The sequence below is a fragment of the Lepisma saccharinum genome, chromosome 27 (assembly GCF_977018435.1).
Source record: "Lepisma saccharinum chromosome 27, izLepSacc3.1, whole genome shotgun sequence".
In the NCBI taxonomy this organism is placed as follows: domain Eukaryota; kingdom Metazoa; phylum Arthropoda; class Insecta; order Zygentoma; family Lepismatidae; genus Lepisma; species Lepisma saccharinum.
In genome coordinates, this window is record NC_139255.1 from 33,547,000 (window position 1) to 33,564,504 (window position 17,505).

The 17,505-nt window shown below is 36.2% G+C and overlaps 1 protein-coding gene across 1 annotated transcript in view; it reads right to left on the reverse strand.

Moving 5' to 3' along the window:
• The window catches only part of PolE1 (DNA polymerase epsilon catalytic subunit 1), a 114,633-nt gene that overhangs the window by 81,976 nt on the left and 15,152 nt on the right, over positions 1-17,505 (reverse strand). Inside the window, exons 6-13 of the mRNA XM_083113241.1 lie at positions 16,533-16,849; positions 11,633-11,879; positions 9,883-10,095; positions 7,979-8,174; positions 6,839-6,982; positions 4,101-4,393; positions 2,068-2,216; positions 121-358 (exon numbers count right to left, since the gene is read on the reverse strand). Of these exons, the coding sequence (XP_082969367.1) occupies positions 121-358; positions 2,068-2,216; positions 4,101-4,393; positions 6,839-6,982; positions 7,979-8,174; positions 9,883-10,095; positions 11,633-11,879; positions 16,533-16,849 (1,797 nt within the window). The remainder of the gene's footprint in view (positions 1-120; positions 359-2,067; positions 2,217-4,100; positions 4,394-6,838; positions 6,983-7,978; positions 8,175-9,882; positions 10,096-11,632; positions 11,880-16,532; positions 16,850-17,505) is intronic.

Genomic DNA, 17,505 nt, shown 5'->3' on the forward strand with positions numbered 1-17,505 from the left:
TTATGAACTACTTTGCATTGTTGCAACTTTCAAGTACTGGTACTGGCATATGTGGGAACCAGCATGAGCATTGCATTGGTTCAGCTCTAGGAAGAACATCATAAAAGATGAAAACCGTACCTTCACCATGGCATTCAACACTGCATTTGGATACGAAATGGTGACTTTCGACTTCTTGGGATGAGTGCTTGTAACGACGTAATTTTCTGGAAACGAAGCAGGGAGAACGCACCAAATGCCATCAGTATCTAGTTCCAGAGGTCGACCAACCTGCTCAATGATCTCCCTTGCGCGGGTAATGATGGATGCTCCTGTGTAGCACACGATTCCAGCCATCTCCATACTGTGCCACCTTGCCCTGGCCAAGAAAAGTGAGTCAAATTAATCATAATAGAGTGAACAACATTAAGAATTTATTTTAGGGATGGGACAGATTAATTGGTAATCTATCGGTATCGGCCGATATAGGCTAATTGGTTTATCGGTAAAATTACAGATTATTTTATCGATCTGATATATCTATAAATATCTTATAATTTAGTTAAATTTCTGCCATGTTATTGTAATTTTTATAGATAATCTCCATGCCCTACTTTTAAAAAAAGTAAATGTTTAAATATACACCTTCATTTGCCCTGCAGTCATCTTGAAACATACATGTATTAAGGAGGACAATGACCCATTCAGGTTGTTCAAGGACCATTTGGAATTTTACATTGGATCGGTAGAATATCAGTTATCGGTATCAGTAAATTTTATATCGGCTTATCTCTAATTTATTTTGAATAAACTATATGGTATACAACAATGATATTTGTTATGTATCAATCAGAAACACTTCAAGTTTCTATGAGTGTCTACAAACGGCTATAAATATTCAATGTGGCTTCCACCAGTTATGCAACACACATCCCATCGAAATTTGAGTTCTTGACACACTTATCTTGCGTAACACACTCCAACCTTTGGAATGAGAAACGTCACCCAATTCTCTGCTTGCTCGACTTGTTCATTTTTGTGGACTATGTAGGAACACTTCCCGCATGCAATCAACATTTCCTAACTTAAGTGGGTCACTGTTAACTGTGCGTTTCCTCGCTCAAAAACAACCAGTTTCAACAAAAACTGTGCCACTGGTAAATTAATTTTCTTGTTGGTGCCGGCTCCTTGTAGATAGTACACAACCATCGCTGTACAGTTGTCGCAGACTTAGTTCCACGGAACATTAAAACACAGCCTGATTTTTCTAAACCTGAGAAATTCGAGATTTTCTTTAACACTACAGCAACGCCACAATGACAGTGTTTATAAAAGTCTTGTGCACAAAAACAAAACTTGAAGATTTTCTCATTGTTATACAACAAACCTCATTCAGATAATTTTTTAACAATAAACCTGATAAGTTGTTTACGATTCCTTGTTTCAATGCAGTACTGGTACTTGATAACACTTTCCCTTCCAAAGTGTATTACCCTATGCTTAGAGGCACATATTTTTGGTAAATAAAAAAGCAAAATTTCGGTACAAAAACAGAGTCGATTTCGGGTTCAAAAGCGGTAAATGAAATAAAATTTTGGTGTTATAGCGGTGAATAATCACATCAAAAGTGCTATATAAAATGACATTTTGGTTTTAAAATTGTGAATATAATCCTAAATTTGATTTAAAAACTGCACTTATTACACAAAATAAACTTATCCCTTCTAATAGCACATTGATGTAGTTACCAGAATATTAAGTTTATTCCTGTATAAAGGGGTCCATTTTTGCTTCTCAAATATTTACAGCTGAATTAATCAATTTTCCGTGAATTGCATAACTCACAGGATACTTCAGACTTCAGAAAGTGTCGTGTCTGTATATAAACGGTAAATTTTGTGTTTAAGAGTCAATTTCGCATTTTACAGTTCATTTTGCATTATTTCGTGACAAAACAGGGTAGAAAAATTAGCCTCAGACCTTTCAGAAACATGAAAAATGAACATTACAGCATGTTATTTCATATTTCGTGTTTTCATCAAAAACGAAATTTGCATGCCTCTATCTATGCTGTACATGCACACTTACCCCTTTCGCATGACGTAGCCATAGAATGAATTCAGAATGCACTTGTGCGCCAACTGGAGAGAATCGTACAGGACTTCTCGATTCTTTGCAGATTTAATTTCTGCAGCATCTCCTTTCGCAACTGCTTCAGTTACTTGTTTCTTTGCTACCTAAACAATGAAAACAACGTATAAGAAATAAAAAGTAACAAGTAATTATCTACACACAGAATTACCATTTGAAGAGCCGACATCGGACAATCAAAGAAAGCCATGTTGCTATGAATGCTTGGCAGCCATGAGTCAGTTATCCCTGTCATAACTTTTCTGTCACCTTCTGTAATGGATATTAAATAAGAGACAACAAGCACACGGTCAAGAAAGTTTCAATCAGGCATACATCACACACTAATTGACACCAAAATCAGAGATGCAAGCAATTATGCACTTTCCGCATGAACTAAACTCTGGTCAGGCGCATCACGTTTGGCTCCCACTTCTGCAGCAATTGAAACCCAGTATGTGCAGCAAAGATAGCAGACAAATTGGCTACACCAACACTCCTACCAGCAGATTAAAAATTCTGGATACTTGAGCTTGGACTCCAATTAAAAATTAACCAGGAGACCTACATAAAAACAAATTACATCAAAATTTAGATTATTCAATTCTGCATTCAACTATGGTAACCAAATTTCTATTTTATATTGTCGTGAGAACAAAAAAGTGCCTTTCTTTCTAGTTTTACAAACAGTCACTCTATTTGAAATTCTATAAATAAAAAAAATGGGTGTTCCGATCCTGATGAAATTTAATATGAATATGGTACAGGCAGAAACGTTTTAAACACAATTCTTAATTTTCAGATTTTTAAAATTGGTCAAAAAAACGTTCTTATCAATTTTGTGAAACAACTTTTTCTCAGTATTGGTAGTCCTACAAATACAATAAGGTCTTGTTTCGAAATTCTTTGCATCTGATACACTATCATTGTCAATTCACATTGCGAAACCGATTTTATGCAGATTTTTACTCAACGGAGTAAAGATGTGTGTTGAAGGTGGCGACATCACACTCACTGACTCGCTGCAACAGCCCACATTTTCCACGGTTCAACGGACATCGCTGTGAAACAACAAACGATCATGATGATGCATTAATTCACTCCACTTTTTTTTTATTTTGCGACAAAGAGACACTTAGGCAGGTCCATGGGGTTCAGACCCCGCCCAGGTCTTACTAAGTCCAAAATTAAATAGCAAAATACTTGTTTACTGTTATTTAACATTGAGTTAACTAATTTCCACAGAATTTAACTAAAGATAAGGATTAGGTTGTGATCATAAAGCATTTTGACATTGCCTGTGACAATTTATGCATACAACAACTTACAATAATACACATATAAATAGTTATTAGAGTCTTTACATCAACTGAACCCAACAATCTTTTTGGTATTTAACGAATCATTTATTTTACAATTTTTTTTTTACATTTATTAATTAAAATTTTAGTGATGTTAACTAGACATGAACTACATAATGAATACATGTTCTTATATCTCTTTTCTTATATCATATTTTTACCTGTTCATGCAATAACAATAACAATCATAATTATTAACAAACTTATTTTTACTGTTTTTATTATTAATAGACATATCAATCCTGTTAATCTGTTTATTATAAACTAACTTTATTATTATTATAACATGCAAAATGCTTGCTTCATACCCTTCCAAAAATATACAGGGTGTCCCAGTTAAAAGTAGCCTGGCTCTGATCAACAGTTACATGCCAAGGGCCATGAAAAGAAATTAAGTGTATGTACTGATGACCCTGAGTAGCTACCACGGTTCACGTTACAATGGACTATTCCATTTTACTGGTGGAATATAGCAGTCATTTGCCTCATACACAAATGTCTTTGTGGGCTACTTTTAACTGGGGCATCCAGTAGTTCTAGATATGTGCCTAGCTGCACACACACACACAAATATGTGGATAACAACTTTCTTTGACACATATCTCTATCTTGATGTGCATTAAAGATTACCTTTGATAAGCCCTTGTACTCGTATCTTCTGTCACGGAATGCACGAACAGTGTCCACATAAAAACTGTTTTCTTTCTGACAGATTGTGGTGATCCTTTCTTCTGTCCTCGTTACACGCACCTTCTTATATGCTTTACGGCAATATTCAGAGAGGCGCTTCTTCTCATACTCTGCCTGGTCCTCTCTACTGAGCTGATGGAACGCTCGCACAGGGCCACCGGGGAATTCAGGGGGGAACTTCTCCATCTCCAACTGCTGCTGTATGCTTTGGAATTCGCTGCGACTGGCCGGCACTGGAAAGATTGGTTCCAGACAATATGGCAAAACAGAAATTTGTCAAATTACAATCCTCAACAGAGGAGTATATTGGGGAAGACTAGAAGGAATACAATAAGGAATGAGGAGATTTGAATCAGACACAGATGAGATGGTTCGACACATGAAGAGGATGGAAGCAGAAAGACTGCCAGTAAGAGCTTACAATGCACAAGGAGTGGGAATAAGGCCAAGGGGGAGACCAAGATGTCTGTGGAAAGAGCAGATAGTGGAGAATGTTAGGAGAAGAGGACAAGATTGGAACACCGTGGAAAGAGAGGAGTGGTGGAAGACCAGGAAAAAATGGAGAGGCTTGACTTCTATGCTGACCCAGCCAGAGGCATGAAAATGTGAAGGATGATGATGAACAGACATCTGAGAAATAAGCCTGACCCTTACAGGTAATTTTAAAATAAATTTCACATCATTCTATGCTACATCTAAGTGTTAAATTGCACTTGCTATTCAAAAGAATCAATATATCCACTGGTTAAATATAAATGAAGAAAAATACACTACAAATACATTTTATGTAGAATATCCTCCATCAAAAATGGGGTTTAATTTTTTTTTTGCCAATACAGATAAAGTACAGATATAGAATTTAGTGATATTCATATTCTACCAATCCAATATTAAACTGTCAAGGATCCTTGAAGAAAATAAATGGTTCATTAACTTAAATAAATAATGTATGTAACCAAGTAACTACTATGACTTTCACTTCAAAAAAAAATGCTTGTACTGTATGTAGTAATTGATAGAGGCACATATTTTTGGTAAATAAAAAAGCAAAATTTCGATATAAAAACAGAGCCAATTTCGGGTTCAAAAGCGGTATATAAAATGACATTTTGGGTTTTGAAAATGTGAATATAATCCAAAATTTCATTTAAAAACTGCACTATTATACAAAATAAACATATCCCTTCTAATATCACATTAAATCATTACCAGAATATTAAGTTTATTCCTGTAAAGCGATCCATTTTTGCTTGTCAAATATTTACAGCAGAATTAATCGATTTTCCATGAATTGCATAACTCACAGGATACTTCAGACTTCAGAAAGTGTCACGTCTGTATATAAACGGTAAATTTCATGTTTAAGAGTTTATTTCGCATTTTGCAGTTCATTTCGCATCATTTCGTGACAAAACATGGTAGGAAAATGCACCTCACACCTTTCAGAAACATGAAAAATTAACATTACAATGTGTATTTCACATTTCGTGTTTTCGTCAAAAACGAAATATGCATGCCTCTAGTAATTGACAATCATATCCAAAGTTAAGAATGGGACAGATTAATTGGTGCTTATTAGTACTTGTTCGTTGGTAAGATTCCCAATAGTTTTGCCAATATAAACAGTCTATAATTGATTGTAAAATTACACCATTCTTGTTTTCTTAACGTACCATTCATATAGCCTGGTTTTTATATAGTAATTTCTACTACGGATGGCTACAAATTCTAGAGGATGAATATCTACATTTTAAATTATCCAGTATCCATTTTGAATGTTATGGATAATCGGGATTATTTAAATATTTTCATATTATCTGGTTATCTGCATATCCTCTATTCTGATATCCAAAAAAAATCCTCACGTGGATATGGTTTATTTATCGTCAGATGTTATGGGTTAAAATCTGAGTAACAAATTATTGTACGCTCATTTTCACAGCCATGGTTTATACTTATGAACTTGCAGCCAAATGTTTTGTGGTGAAAAGAATGTGTTTAAAAATAAATGTGAGATCCCGTAACAATTTTGGATGGTGGAGAAGGAAGGTGATATCCAAATGCTCCTCTTGGGGACTAGTTCGTCCCTCATTAACACCTTGTTTGTGGACAGTGCAGATGATGTAACCTATTCATATAATCTGGCAGAAAATTTTGTGATATCCGGATTTGATCATCCTGTGGTAATTTTGAAAGGAATAAGGAACAAATGTAGAGAAGTGCGAAATCCAGATGTGGTGTGTTAAAGCAAGTAGCACCAAATGGTAGTGTCTGTCCATTTGGCAAAATAATAATAGGTATTGTGTGTTCATTCGCACTTGTTTATCCTACTTTCTGTGATGAACGTCCACTATAAAGATCCCCAAAAAAGAGGGGAACCTCTTGCACTTATGCTAATTTATTTGAATAGTATTCATAACATAATACAGCGTAACCTTGATTTTACGTTTTTCAGGGGACCAAGTTGAAAAAACTAAAAATGTGCTTAAATATGAAACTGAGGAAAATTTTACAATGTTTTGTAATGTTGGGCCCATAAAGATTGAAGACATAATGTGGGAAAATGTAAAATCGGGGTTCCACTGTATATAAAATAAATATTTGGTCAAACGCAATCTTTCGATTGCACGAAAATCAGATCATTAAACATTGCTCCCTGTCAATGCAAATAAACTTACTATATTCTCCACGCCACATCCAAGTCATTTCCCGCTGGCAGGTGGCACCTGGCTTATTGAAGTCACAAGCTGCACATGCTGTCTCGTCCACCATAGCCGAAGGTTGAAGACGGTTAGTCAAGATTATGTTTGGATACATAGCACCTGGAAACGAAACAAAAGTGCATTGAGAATTTATGCAATCCTGGAAAAGGTCCTCTTACTTTATGCCATGGAAAAATAAATAATGTACTTGCACTATTTAGACATAAGCCAAATCTTCCGACTTTTGGCTACACTATCTCCACTAAAAGTAGCACAGGCATTTTGATTCATTCCAGGCTCGTACCCAGGGGAGGGGCCATGGAGGCCATGCCTCCCACCCCCCACGAGCTCCAAAATAATTAAATGTGAACCTGTAAAAAGCTACAAAAATAAAATCGATGATTTTTCAAATGTGCAAAAATTTCGATTTTGTCATTGCATAAATGAATGGGTTTGTTGGCAGGCTCGAGAATTCTTCAGTCCGTAATATTGAGTAGTTTTAGTTTTATAACCATTGATGCAAGGCTAGGCTACCAGACGTCCCAATTTAGTTGGGACAGTCCATTCATTTTAATCCCTGTCTCAACTTTATTCGAAGCAGCCATCATGCTAAAATGTATTTTTTTATTATTAACTCGCATTTAGACATGTTCTCTATATAAATTAAATGATACGTATTATCAATTATTATTATTATTATATCAATTTCATCATGTCAACACTTATCCTAATTCAATCAAACTCGCAGCATTTCAGATCATCTTCGTTCCACATTCTTGATTTTGATAATGAATATGTACTGCTGTATCTTTATTCTTTACCTTCATTTTACCTATTCATGAAATAATAACAATACAGTATTAATTAATTTAATAGACCTATCAATTATATTAATGCATTAATTTAAACATACATTATTATTGTTATTATTATTTACATTTTATTATTATTATTTCTGATACACTTTATTCGAACCCCCATACATATATTTCTAAATACATACCTGGCCCCTCCCTCAAAAAAACCCTGGGTACAGACCTGACTCATTCTATATTTCACAAAAATCAAAACAAACTGATAATTCAATATTTGTATATGACAAACATGCATACTTACCAACATCCAAATGGTATATGATTGGATTCTCCACACGACATGGAGTATCCCGTAGATCTTCCAACTTCTGCTTGATATCTGAAACCACCTCATCGAAGTTGGTGACCTGCTGCAGAGGGATGTTTTCCTCTACCTCAATAGCATGAGTCATGGCCTTTTCTACAGTATCAATCAATTTCTGGAAAGCTTCAGGTATCTAAAGTAGAAAATGCATTCTCATTTTGATATCATATTCACATTTCCATATTGACGAAGTACATTATCTTCTAGTGGCCGCGGTGGCTCAGTCGGTAACGCGTCTGACTACCATGCTCAAGGTCCCGGGTTCGATCCCCGGCCGGTTCAAATCCGGGAACTTTTCTAACGGTGGAAGCGGCCCCGGCGCCTACCCAGCGTCGAATAACATGGGTACCTGGGGGAAACCCTGGGGGGTAAAGGCGGTCAGGGGCGTGATGCTGATCACATCACCCCTACTCACGACCGGATCAAGAAAGTGTGGGGCGTTACCCCCACACCCCCTATACGCCTTCATGGCGTGGTGCTAAGCACAGGGGAACACTTTACCTTTTTTTTTTTTTACATTATCTTCTACCCTTACAGTTAAAACTATCCTTGTTTGACGAAAGGACATCCACATAAATTGTGAACTTGCCTGCAATGCAATACGTTTTTCAGGGGACCAAGCTGGAAAAACTTAAAAGGCGAGAAAATGTAAAATCGAGGAAGAGTTCAAAACATTTTGCTATGTTGCGACCATCAAGATTGAAAGCATAATGTGGGAATATATAACATCCGGGAATATAAAATTTGGGTTCTACTGTATGTAACATGATGATCTAGAGTATGGCAGTTAGGTTTGGTTTATCTTAACATTTATCCCTCTAGAATAGGTTATGTTAGTTGGGCCAAGATGTCTTACTATATCTGAATTTTTTATCCTTCCTCTCTGTCGGCTCACTTATATAAATTAGTTTTTCATATACCATAGTATTTACTTTTGATTTTCTTGAGGGCCTTCAAGTTTTATCTTCTTTATAGAATACCAAAATTCCATATACCATTATACTTATTTTTAGACAATAGGGATGGAACGATATGAAATTTTGGCTGATACCGATAAAGTACCGATATAAAATTTACCGATACCGATAACCGATATTCTACCGATCCGATATAAAATTAGAAATGGTCCTGGAAGAACGTGAAAGGTTCATTGACCTCCTTAAAAAATGTGTGTTTCAAAGTGACTGCAGTGCAAGAGAAATTGCATATTTCGACATTTACTTTTTTAAAAAAGTAGGGCATGGAGATTATCCATAAAAAATACAACAAAAATGGCAGAATTTTGCACTAAACTATCAGATATTTATCGATATATCAGATCGGTAAAATAATCGGTAATTTTACCGATAAACCGATACTCCAATATACCTATATCGGCCGATACCGATAGAGTACCGATTAATCCGTCCCATTCCCATAGGGATGTGCTGATATGAAATTTTGGCCGATACCGATAAAGTAACGATATAAAATTTACCAATACACCAATACCGATAACCGATATTCTACCGATCCGATATAATATTAGAAATGGTTCTTGAAGAACCTGAAAGGTTCATTGACCTTAATAAATGTGTGTTTCGTGGTGACTGCAGTGCAAAAGAAGTTGAATATTTAGTCATTTACTTTTTAGAAAGTAGGGTATGGAGGTTATCCATAAAAATTACAACAAAATGGCAGAATTTTGCACTATATTATCAGATATTTATCGATATATCGAATCTGTAAAATAATCTGTAATTTTACAGATAAGCCGATATGCCTATATTGGCCGATACCGATAGAGTACCAATTAATCGGTCCCATCCCTAATATATAACAAAGATAAGATATGTACTTACCATTCTAAAACGACATGGTAAATCAGCTCGGAAGACACCCGATTCTAAAGCTTCAACATGGCCTCCGACGTAAGTCTCCTGATCTAAAACATGGCCATCATCAGTCAATTTATTCAGTTCTGACTGCTGCTTATTTGGGAAAATTATATTAGCATGGAAAGCCTCCACCATAAGAAGAGATTCACACAATGTTCCAGAACCTTTTCGCAGAACCTGGAAATTGGAAAAAGTTTATTACTTGACTAGTTTCTGCCATAGTCTGAATTAATATGGTTGCATTTCATATAATAAATGCAGGCATGAAATCTTGAGAATCTAAACAGTCCGATTGCTGATGGAAAAAATTTGGGTGAACCTGGAAGTGAAATATACCCAAAGTTTTAATCTGGACAGCTGGTCCACATAGGGAATACTACTACCTGGAAGCTCGTTCAGATGTCTGATCCAACTACGTACCAGCACAGGAATTAGCACATCTCCAAAACCACATATGGTATATAAACTTTCTTGTCCTTCGTACATTTTTACACATACGAAGGCATAACATACACTTGAATTAGAATAAAATATGAGTTTGAATTTGATTTTAAAATTTTGGGTGCGTCAGCACTTAGGCTACTTAGGACCAGCCCCTTACAGTTACAAATAACAACTCTAACGTTGCATAACTAAAATCTTAAAATATTCTGACTTCCGTTAAAAGCAGAGACTGTAAAGGGGCACTCGGCACACATAAGGACAAAAAACAGGACAACACACAGAATTATACTGGCCATAGGGCCAGTCGCCAGAGCCTCGTTTGTCTGCAAAATGCAGTCTAGGGTGTACTACGTGGAAGTGAGGTTGACAGTTGGGTGTACTAAATGGAAGATCACCCCTTACACCCCAATAAAATATGAATATTGCATGTTTGTCACACATTACAAAAACCTAAACATCAAGAACTACAGGTTCCTGCTTGAAAATGGTCCACGATGTTATGCAAATTTTCCAATGCCCTCATCAATAGAACTAGGGATGGACAGACATGACATTTTGTACAATACCAATAAAGGACAAATATAAAATTTACCGATACTGATATTCTACCACTCTGATATAAAATTCCAAACGGTTTATTGACCTCCATTAACAGATGAACCACGTTTTTTGCAATTCAAAAGAAGCTACATACTTCGAACAATTACCTTAAAAAAGAAAGGAATGGATATTATATGTTTATATCCATACAAATTATAACAAAATGGAACAGTGCTCCCCTGTGCAGTGTGGAGTTAGGTCCCACTGTCTTGATCTCGGCCGAAGATGGTGGGTGATGTGATCAGCACCATGCCCCTGGCCACCTTTACCCCCAGTTTCCTTCAGGTACCCACTTTATTCGACACTGGGTGGGCACCGGAGCTGCTTGAACAGGTGGAAAAAATCCATGTTCTCCCCTGCCAGAGATCAAACCTGGTTCTCTTGTATAGTAATCAGATGCCCTAACAACTGAGCTACTGCGGCAGATTATTGCACTCAATTGTAAGATATTTATAGATATATCAGAGTGATAAAATTATCGGTCATTGGACAGATGATACACCAGAAGGTCATTATCAGACGATACTGATACAGTGTTAATGAATCTGTCCCATCCCTCATAGAAAATATTATATAGTCATCCAAAGCAATGATCCACTAAATACAGAAAGGAACCAAAGTATAGCATTTCCCAACTAGATAGTGAAAATCAACAGTGTGTGTCACTTACCTCATCTGGTTCCATGGGAATAATTGTACACAGGGCAAAAATGAAAGGATGGACGTACTTCATGTAGAGATAGTATGTGGCCACAGCATCGGAAACTGAATAATTGGACAGGACCTGTGGTTGTTCTGAAGCAAGCTTGCACATGTCTTCTGGATCTAGCTCCACTGGGTCGTATCGAAGTTTTGCTTTTGCTACTGCCTTAAGGTTTTGTGAGCCTACAGGCAAATACGAGTCTCGTTTGACCCAACTGAAACAGAAAACAGACCCGTATTAAAAGTACACGACTGAAGTTCAAATCACAAACCCTGAGACCTTCTGTAAACAAAACCACCTGCATGCAGAAAGCATTGCAAACTCATAGAAGTAAAATAATCCACACGAAAATCCAGCATTGTTACAGGATTCATTACGTAAGGTAAAACAATGGCCAATTTGTAGTATGGGATACGCTGCCGCAAATGACGTCTCACTTTAAACCCAATGCTCTTTATTTTTTTACTTATTGCTTCACCTTTATGGTTAACTCTTTGCACCAGTAATCATTTCCCATAAATTTGGCTTCTTTCTTGCATGTGAATTGAATATATTTTACTTGCATTTTTTTAGACAAAATGGTATAACATGGTAATGTATATTTCTAAGGATGATATAGATAGGAGTGTATTTGAAATTTGTTTGTAGAATTTATGTAAATTGTATCTTATGTAAATAAAATATATAATGGGCATAAACAGCCATATGCATTGCTGTAAGTGTAATAAATATATTGATGATGATGATCAAAACAAGGAACAGATGGAAGGCCTGTGTTGCTGCAGCCATGAACCTTCGGGTTTAAGAAGGCTAGAGAGTTAGTTTAGTTAGATGATCAAAACAAGACAAAAAGTTCGTAAATTTATTGCGGTTGGAAACTTTGACAAGCATCCTAATAACGATTTTTGTTCTTCCAAATATAGTAAAATAACTTGGTGACATGACAAGGCAAGATAAGTGTGAACATTTTGTAGGAATATGCATTGTAACTTTCAATGAGCTTAAAGATTTGTGTACATAATGATATTTTATAACATTGGTTATTTTCTACAAATAATCATGTGAACAGCAAGGAAGTGTTCTCAGAGCTTGTTTTCAAAGCACCAAAGGGACGAGAAACAGATTCTACTCAATATTTATGTAACGTTCTGTCAGTGGTATCCTGAGATACCAGTAAATGAAGTGGTTAAATTGGTATCCCAGTGCAGTGGTGTCTGCAGTTTTAAGGGTTATGAAAAAGAGAATGACCGGGAGAGTAACAATGTATGTGGCTGCATATTCGTCTGATGTTTTGAGAGCGGGTTCTCACATTCAGAGGCTCTTATATAAAATGAATAGGTGCGGCGAACTATGAGTGCAACATCAGATGATTGTGGTCATGAATACATTTTTTGGTGTTTAATATTGTTGATTGTTGTCAAGAGGGGCTGCCCTGGTGGTGGAGTGGTTAGCACATTGCGCTACAATGCCAGGGGTCCCGGGTTCGAATCCTGGCCTGGGCATGGATGTTTGTGAGTGTCAATTCACCAATTTCATCATATCATCAATCATCCCCATCTTTGCAAAATTAGCCAAAAGTGGCACAAAAAGCGAAGAAAAATTAAGCAAATCAATCCATCGATCAAATGTTGTTAAGTCTGAAAACAGAAACAGTCTGACAACAATAGTAAACGCAATACTCATGTGTCACAGTATAACAAACTCCAAGTTTTTTCACATGAGGATTTTCAGTGGACCACGTTCTCCTGTTTTGGTTGTTAGCCAGTGGCAGCGATTGGGTCCCAAAACTGGGAAAGGGGGGGCTTTTGGTTGCAGATTGTTCCAGACATGTACACACATTCCCCACTGCCGCAGGGGTTGAAACCGAAGGGCGACTTCGTATTTTGTCACATACACTTCCGCTTTCCCAAAATCGACGCACTAGTGGTTAAACAAAACAGTTGCTTTGTGAGGTAGAGCAGAAGCAGGGTATTTTTCCAGGAAAACTTCTTGCACATGAGTGTAACAATGAATAGTAAAATACTCTTCAACAATGAACGTGCGCTGCTCCAATGAATACGCCATGCTGAATCAACAAGGCACTGCAGTGGCAAAGCATGAGCGAAGAAAATTCAAGGTAGCCAGGGGCTCTCAAGAGTCCAGTTATTAATTTATTTAATTTTCTGTATGGAATAAATTGATAATGTTAAGCATTGAAAAAATATCTCAATGGATGAGGTTTTATAATGCAGCAAACCCAGTGTAAATATCTCTTACTGTTTTCATGATATAAATTTTCAAAGTTTGGGTTGCGCGACTTTTGAAACATGCTGTATAATGTCAGATTACTAAAATATTCTTACCTGGGTTAAAAGCTGAGGCTGTAAAGGTGCACTCAGCACACATAAGGACAAAACACACACAGCGCTACAGAAAACTATACTGGTCGTAGGTCCAGATGCCAAACCCTTGTTAGTCTGCAAAATGCAGTGCAGGGTGTACTAAGTTGAAGTGAGGTTGGCATTTGGGAGAACTACGTGGAAGAGTCATCACTTACACCCTCAGTACGTATTGGTACCTCCCAAATTTCACAATGGTCAATCATGCGTTCACGCTAACTAGGTTTTAAAATTTGAAAAACAGGTGTTGAGAATGTTAATTTGTTGGTGGTCCTGCCATTAGGGGATCTGACTGCCACGTAGGAAACTTGGGTTTAGTTCCCAAAGTGGGGGAGCTCAGGTATTAATCGCTCTATAACCATGCTGGAGCTTACCAAAACTCAAGTCAATGGATCATTGTTAGAGGCACATATTTTTGGTAAATAAAAAAGCAAAATTTCAATACGAAAACAGAGTCGATTTTGGGTTCAAAAGCAGTAAATAAAATAAAATTTCGGTGTTATAGTGGTGAATAATCACATCAAAAGTGCTATATAAGATGAGATTTTTTGGTTTTAAAATTGTGAATATAATCCTAAATTTGATTTAAAAACTGCACTTATTACACAAAATAAACTTATCCCTTCTAATGGCACATTTATGTAGTTACCAGAGTATTAAGTTTATTCCTGTAAAAGGGGTCATTTTTGCTTCTCAAATATTTACAGCAGAATTAATAAATTTTCTGTAAATTGCATAACACACAGGATACTTCAGACTTCAGAAAGTGTCGCGTTGGTATATAAGAAGTAAATTTCATGTTTAAGAGTATATTTTGCATTTTGCAGTTTATTTCGCATTATTTCGTGACAAAACAGGATAGGAAAATGCACCTCACACCTTTCAGAAACATGAAAAATAAACATTACAGCATGTTATTTCATATTTCGTGTTTTTGTCAAAAACGAAATTTGCATGTCTCTAGTCATTGCAGACAATGCTGAGGGGTAAGGGTAGGCACGGTGCTGATCACAGCACTTCAAATATGACTGAGATCAAGAATATGTGGAGCAATGCCTCTACTACACCCTGCACCATCATGACACAATGCAATGTAAAGGGATAACTTTATAGGTGGTAGTGCTTTAACACAAGAGATATTCACATTCATAGCATATAAGATGTGTTACTCGATAAATAATCCTTATTTATCTCGTTATTCTGCTTGCAGATAGAGAAGAGTGGAAATTGTTTTCTATAGATGGATTTTGACCTTTCAGGCTTTTAACACACTAAGCAATTAATTTAAAAGTTTTTTTTTAAAAAAAAACAGTCGAAGTTAGCATTTTTCATGATTTTATTAATTGAAGAACATGCAAACATCTTAAATACCTTATGAAACAAAAGGTGTTCTACATGCATTGATACAACTTACTAAAATGCCATTATCAGACTCACTTCCCTCTAAAAAAATTGTTTATACAACATTCTTACCACTTTACTTTTCCTACATCTTGGCAACAATTTATAATTTGTACATCACTATTGCTTCCATGCAAAAATAGTTTTACCAGCAACTTGCATTTTGTAGGTTTGGTGCATATTACTCACAATTCCAGAATATAAAAAGGACGTTAAAAATTAACGTTAAAAACTGTACTGACATATGCGAGTATATTGTTCCTATTTTCCTTTCTTTAGAACTACATTTCGGAGACTAACTATCCCCTTCTTCAGGTTCGTATGAAAAAACTTGGTACTTAACATAGTACCACGTCGAAATGTAATAAAAGGAACGACGAGCCTTTTATATACGTCTGGGGTGGGGATATATCATCTTAAATGTATCCACACCAACCCTTATCCACAATCCTTTTATTACATTTCGACGTGGTACTATGTTAAGTACCTAGTTTTTTCATATGAACCTGAAGAAGGGGATAGTTAGTCTCCGAAACTTAGTTCTAAAGAAAGGAAAATAGGAACAACATACTCACATACGTAAGTACAGTTTTTAACGTCCTTTTTATATTTAGCAACTTATGTTGTCAGCAGGTTTGAAATTAGTATGTTGTGATTACCTCGATTTCACAAGGGAGAAATAATTCACACATTCAGCAAGACATTACAAATATGAAAAAATATACAGTGCATTTGTTTTGGCTCATGCCCGGCCGAAATAGCGCATAAACAACTTTGAACAACTCTTATAACACACGTTAGTACTCGTTATGCAATATAAATATAATTCTCTACATGCTGAAGGTATGTGCATAAATAAGTGACACGTTATAGGATGAAAATCCCAGCATCTGCACCATATCATGTGCTATCTCGGCCCAGAGCCAGAACGAATGCACTGTATAAGGGGACACACAAAACAAAACACACTTGGCACTATTTTTGCACGAAAGTCACCATGACAGTGGTATTGAACTATATTAAAGAAAGATATCTATTTCCATAAAATATTGTGCTAATATTATTATCTACTATTCTACCATACTGACCACAAGCAATCCATATGCATTGAAGGTCTAGAAGTGTAGACGCCATCCCTCCCCTTTGCGAAGCCAATCTCCCTCCCCATATCCAATCCGTGGACAGCAGCCCTGGATTCTATGAAGGGCCAATCGAAAAAGTCTCCGTTGTATGTCACAAAGATATGAGGCTTGATATCCAAGATATGATCGAAGAAACGCTGAATAAGATTCATCTCATCTGGTTCATTGAATATTGTGAATGGTCCTTCAAACTCAGGTTTGGGAGTGTACTCAAAGTCCTCTACATCCTGGGATATTATTTCCCTGTTAGTGATCAGGTAGCCCTGAAATTTAATAGATGAAAAACAAATGTCACACATTTCAGACTGTAAATACATCTACAAACAGAAGTCAAAGTGTTATGGGATATACTAATCTACGAAAAATTGTCACTTGTAAAAGAATTTCAAATTAAAATTTACGAAATCAACTTCAAGTTATCTTATCTTGCAATTATCTTACGTCTGTCAGATAGATTGTTCTGCAAAGGACACTAATAATGTAAACGAATTGAGAGAATTCTGTTTTATTTTTCATGCAGCTTTCTTTCCTTTTCTTCTTCGATAAAAATAAAAACAAAATTGTGAAAAACTTGCCTCGGAACATTTATAAATGTTCTGGTATACGGTGCAATTGCTCAACTGAATTCACAGTAGTAAACACAGCAGAAGCTCAAAACAAGACAAAAATCAGGGCTCACTCAGTATCATACTGGTAGAGCACTAGCACAGTATGCCAGAGGTCCAGGTTTTGAGTCCTGGTTGAATGCATTTTTTGCTTAACCCTTAGCAGATTGATGGGATATATCCCAGCACCACGCGGAAGCAATTAATGTGCCATTTCTTGAAAACTATACCTGATATTTCAGTATTGTCTTTTTTGTTCATCAGTATACATATGAAGGTATCACATACTTGAATTACAAAACAATATATATATT